General features: G+C 40.7%; 1 protein-coding gene across 1 annotated transcript in view; it reads left to right on the top strand.

Annotated features, from left to right (window-relative positions):
* Nucleotides 1-1,214: 1,214 nt before the first annotated feature.
* Nucleotides 1,215-6,120, top strand: part of LOC141343716 (tripartite motif-containing protein 16-like) — a 12,421-nt gene continuing 7,515 nt past the window's right edge. The window contains exon 1 of the mRNA XM_073848343.1: nucleotides 1,215-1,445. Coding sequence (XP_073704444.1) covers nucleotides 1,283-1,445 — 163 coding nt within the window. The 5' untranslated portion in view covers nucleotides 1,215-1,282. The remainder of the gene's footprint in view (nucleotides 1,446-6,120) is intronic.

The following is a 6,120-nucleotide window of genomic DNA, read 5'->3' as shown; positions in this document are numbered from 1 at the left end:
TGCATAAAATGGGATGTAGACACTGAAAATATACTGTATGTAGTCAATTTAACGTAATACTACTTTATTGGCTTAAATATTCCACAGGCAGAATTGCCAAAGCAACAGAAAAATGTCCATAATTATACTAAATAAACAAGAATCATGACAGAGGAAAGGTTAAAATAAGAAACATATAAGGTGCAGAGTAATGTTACAATATACACAGTGAAATACAGTGCAACAATGTTAATACCTTGTATATAATACTACACAAATATTACAGAATAAACTCTGTAATTCCATATAATTTTACCTCAGACATGGTTAAAATCATGGATTTGTGCTGTACTACATATTACTGTTTTTTCCCCTTCTTTTTTTTCACCTTAGCTTTTTTTAATACTTTTACATTTTATAAGAGTATTATGTTAAGTATGCGCATGCGTTTTAATGACGCGTTACGTCACAAACGACGCGAAAACGCCTAACGTCACCACGCAATGCAAATTACACAGGCATACCATACGTCATACCATACTTTGCGCATGCGCGGTAAACACATACCTGACGTAGGTACCTGACGTCACCGCGCTACAGTCTGCAGGGTTGTGGCTAGAGGGTATACAGCTCAGACCAAACTAACAATGAAATTAATTGTTCTACCTATTAGATTGTGTTTTATTAACGTCTACACCTACCCCAACCCTAAACTTAGCCCTTACTATAATACAAAAAAAGTATTATTGTTGTACAGTGTGACAAAAATAACGTTAGACTGATGTGCGCATGCCCAGTAGCCATAGCTGTATCCCTTCTAGACTTTACCAGTCTGCAGCGAGGAGTACTTGGTTGGTTTCAGAGGGAGACTGGAAGGTTGCCCCTTGGGAGCAACTGGTTCACATGACTGGTTAGCCCAATTATCAAATATAAAAGTTTCCTTATATATTCAAATCATGACTGAAATAAAAATAAATCAATTAAACTTAATCAATGAATAAATATGGCTCCTACACTGTGGGAAAAGAAGAGGATGATCGTTACAATCAGCATAAACAACATTTTTATTTTAATACATATTATATAATTATATTAATGTATCACTAACTGTTGTAGTGAGTTTCGTATAAGACTGCCATCTAGTGGTCGAGTTCATTATATGGCTCATTTGCACTCGCCCTCCTCCTCGCTTTGGACCTCTTGGCAGAATCAGGAAGTGTTTCAGTTCAGAGAAATCGAAACTTAACTGCTGTTTGTCCTAACTGTTGTGAATGTCTCTATATTTGTGAGTGCGTTCAGTAAAATGGCAGAATCCAGTGTTTCTTTGGCTCAGGATCAGTTCAGCTGTTCAATCTGTCTGGATCTACTGAAGGATCCAGTGGCCATTCCCTGTGGACACAGTTACTGTATGAGCTGTATTACAGGCTGCTGGAATCAGGAAGATCAGAAGGGAGTCTACAGGGTCCGTGTAACGCTTCACAATTCAATTTTCAATTTTCAATTAAAAAATGGAAAAACAGAAAAATGAAACCAAACGCCCATTTTTCAATTTTTGCAGTTACATGAAGGATCGATTATTCAAATTTTCTCTTCTTTTTTTCAACTTTACTTTTGCTAAACTGTGACTTTTTAAAGGATAAATGAATAAATGAATTTCAAGCACCGCAGTAAAGATAGTTTGCGGTTTGATATTCAGATTTCTTTTGGCTGTAAAAACACAGTGCGCTGTCATAAACATGCAAATAATGCCGAATTTCGTTCTCCATGATGTGTGAATTATGGTGACGGTGTTCTTCTGGCCGAAATCAGGATTTTTTTCAAATCGACTTTTCATTTTATAATGCTTATAGCTCCGAAAGTTGGACACTTAGAAGACTGAAACCGGCGTCAACTAAACCAACATGATCTGTGAATTTTTTCACAGCAAAGTTCTTGTCCGTAAACCCCTTTGTAGTCCGCTATAAGGAATGTGAAAGATAGGCGCTCTTCATGTTTAACGTCCTTTACCAATAAACACGCAGACTGCTCGAATACAAAAACACTGTTTTTAGGTCAAAGTCGATTTGTGAAAACGTTCACAATTGCAATTTATCACGTGTCAGTGTTTCTTTTTGCTCTGCTCCCTCTTTCTTTTATTATAATGTCACACAGTGCTGTTCCAGTGAATAAAAGTTTATATTATTAGGTAATGAGCTTATACAGTTGTAAACTTTATTTCAAAGTTTTGATTGTTTCCCTGGTTACTGGGCTTCAAATTCTGATTTGTAAAAGAATATTGATTTTTTAATATAGAATATTAATATAGAATATAAGATATTTCTCAGTTGAAGGTTTCCCTGAACCCTTAACTTGACTATTCTGCATTGTGATAAATTTGACAGTGCAGTTATGTTCAGATAACCCTTTCCTGATTCATGTACATCACAATTCTGATCTGTGAAAACTTTCACAGTTCAGTACGGGTCAGCTGACCCTTTTTTGGGTCACAAACATCACTATTCTGATCTGTGAAAACTTTCACAGTTAAGTACGGGTCAGCTGACCCTTCTCTGGGTCACCAACATCACTATTCTGATCTGTGAAAACTTTCACAGTTATGTATGGGTCAGCTGACCCTTCTCTGGGTCAAGTACATCTCTATTCTGATCTGTGAAAACTTTCACAGTTCAGTACGGGTCAGCTGATCCTTTTCTGGGCAAGTACATCACTATTCTGATCTGTGAAAACTTTCACAGTTATGTATGGGTCAGCTGACCCTTCTCTGGGTCAAGTACATCACTATTCTGATCTGTGAAAACTTTCACAGTTCAGTACGGGTCAGCTGACCCTTTTCTGGGTCACTAACATCACTATTATGATCTGTGAAAACTTTCACAGTTCAGTACGGGTCAGCTGACCCTTTTCTGGGTCACTAACATCACTATTATGATCTGTGAAAACTTTCACAGTTCAGTACGGGTCAGCTGACCCTTTTCTGGGTCACTAACATCCCTATTCTGATCTGTGAAAACTTTCACAGTTAAGTACGGGTCAGCTGACCCTTCTCTGGGTCAAGTACATCACTATTCTGATCTGTGAAAACTTTCACAGTTCAGTACGGGTCAGCTGACCCTTTTCTGGGTCACCAACATCACTATTCCAATCTGTGAAAACTTTCACAGTTCAGTACGGGTCAGCTGACCCTTTTCTAGGTCACTAACATCACTATTCCGTTCTGTGAAAACTTTCACAGTTCAGTACGGGTCAGCTGACCCTTTTCTGGGCAAGTACATCACTATTCTGATCTGTGAAAACTTTCACAGTTAAGTACGGGTCAGCTGACCTTTTTCTGGGTCACCAACATCACTATTCTGATCTGTGAAAACTTTCACAGTTCAGTATGGGTCAGCTGACCCTTTTTTGGGTCACAAACATCACTATTCTGATCTGTGAAAACTTTCACAGTTCAGTACGGGTCAGCTGACCCTTTTCTGGGTCACTAACATCCCTATTCTGATCTGTGAAAACTTTCACAGTTCAGTACGGGTCAGCTGACCCTTTTCTGGGTCACTTACATCCCTATTCCGATCTGTGAAAACTTTCACAATTCAGTACGGGTCAGCTGACCCTTTTCTGGGTCACTAACATCACTATTCCGATCTGTGAAAACTTTCACAGTTCAGTACGGGTCAGCTGACCCTTTTCTGGGTCACTAACATCACTATTCTGATCTGTGAAAACTTTCACAGTTAAGTACGGGTCAGCTGACCCTTCTCTGGGTCACCAACATCACTATTCTGATCTGTGAAAACTTTCACAGTTCAGTACGGGTCAGTTGACACTTTTCTGGGTCACTAACATCACTATTATGATCTGTGAAAACTTTCACAGTTCAGTACGGGTCAGCTGACCCTTTTCTGGGTCACTAACATCCCTATTCCGATCTGTGAAAACTTTCACAGTTCAGTACGGGTCAGCTGACCCTTTTCTAGGTCACTAACATCACTATTCCGTTCTGTGAAAACTTTCACAGTTCAGTACGGGTCAGCTGACCCTTTCCTGGGCAAGTGCATCACTATTCTGATCTGTGAAAACTTTCACAGTTAAGTACGGGTCAGCTGACCCTTCTCTGGGTCACCAACATCACTATTCTGATCTGTGAAAACTTTCACAGTTCAGTACGGGTCAGTTGACCCTTTTCTGGGTCACTAACATCACTATTATGATCTGTGAAAACTTTCACAGTTCAGTACGGGTCAGCTGACCCTTTTCTGGGTCACTAACATCCCTATTCCGATCTGTGAAAACTTTCACAATTCAGTACGGGTCAGCTGACCCTTTTCTGGGTCACTAACATCACTATTCCGATCTGTGAAAACTTTCACAGTTAAGTACGGGTCAGCTGACCCTTCTCTGGGTCACCAACATCACTATTCTGATCTGTGAAAACTTTCACAGTTCAGTACGGGTCAGTTGACCCTTTTCTGGGTCACTAACATCACTATTATGATCTGTGAAAACTTTCACAGTTCAGTACGGGTCAGCTGACCCTTTTCTGGGTCACTAACATCACTATTATGATCTGTGAAAACTTTCACAGTTCAGTACGGGTCAGCTGACCCTTTTCTGGGTCACTAACATCCCTATTCTGATCTGTGAAAACTTTCACAGTTAAGTACGGGTCAGCTGACCCTTCTCTGGGTCAAGTACATCACTATTATGATCTGTGAAAACTTTCACAGTTCAGTACGGGTCAGTTGACCCTTTTCTGGGTCACTAACATCACTATTATGATCTGTGAAAACTTTCACAGTTCAGTACGGGTCAGCTGACCCTTTTCTGGGTCACTAACATCCCTATTCTGATCTGTGAAAACTTTCACAGTTCAGTACGGGTCAGCTGACCCTTTTCTGGGTCACCAACATCACTATTCCAATCTGTGAAAACTTTCACAGTTCAGTACGGGTCAGCTGACCCTTTTCTAGGTCACTAACATCACTATTCCGTTCTGTGAAAACTTTCACAGTTCAGTACGGGTCAGCTGACCCTTTCCTGGGCAAGTGCATCACTATTCTGATCTGTGAAAACTTTCACAATTAAGTACGGGGCCAGCTGACCCTTTTCTGGGTCACCAACGTCACTATTCTGATCTGTGAAAACTTTCACAGTTCAGTACGGGTCAGCTGACCCTTTTCTGGGCAAGTACATCACTATTCTGATCTGTGAAAACTTTCACAGTTATGAATGGGTCAGCTGACCCTTCTCCGGGTCAAGTACATCACTATTCTGATCTGTGAAAACTTTCACAGTTCAGTACGGGTCAGCTGACCCTTTTCTAGGTCACTAACATCACTTTTTGGTTCTGTGAAAACTTTCACAGTTCAGTACGGGTCAGCTGACCCTTTTCTGGGCAAGTACATCACTATTCTGATCTGTGAAAACTTTCACAGTTCAGTACGGGACAGCTGACCCTTTCTTGGGCAAGTGAATCACTATTCTGATCTGTGAAAACTTTCACAATTAAGTACGGGTCAGCTGACCCTTTTCTGGGTCACCAACGTCACAATTCTGATCTGTGAAAACTTTCACAGTTCAGTATGGGTCAGCTGACCCTTCTCTGGGTCACTAGCATCCCTATTCCGATCTGTGAAAACTTTCACAATTCAGTACGGGTCAGCTGACCCTTTTCTGGGTCACTAACATCCCTATTCCGATCTGTGAAAGCTTTCACAGTTCAGTACGGGTCAGCTGACCCTTTTCTGGGTCACCAACATCACTATTCCGATCTGTGAAAGCTTTCACAGTTCAGTACGGGTCAGCTGACCCTTTTCTGGGTCACCAACATCACTATTCCGATCTGTGAAAACTTTCACAGTTAAGTACGGGTCAGCTGACCCTTTTCTGGGCAAGTACATCACTATTCTGATCTGTGAAAACTTTCAGAGTTATGAATGGGTCAGCTGACCCTTCTCTGGGTCAAGTACATCACTATTCTGATCTGTGAAAACTTTCACAGTTCAGTACGGGTCAGCTGACCCGTACTGAACTGTGAAAGTTTTCACAGATCAGAATAGTGATGTTAGTGACCCAGGTAAGGGTCAGCTGACCCTTACTGAACTTTGAAAGTTTTCACAGATCAGAATAGTGATGTTAGTGACCCAG

Source organism: Garra rufa, chromosome 10 (assembly GCF_049309525.1).
Source record: "Garra rufa chromosome 10, GarRuf1.0, whole genome shotgun sequence".
Lineage (NCBI taxonomy): Eukaryota > Metazoa > Chordata > Actinopteri > Cypriniformes > Cyprinidae > Garra > Garra rufa.
This window is presented reverse-complemented; position numbering and strand designations above follow the sequence as displayed.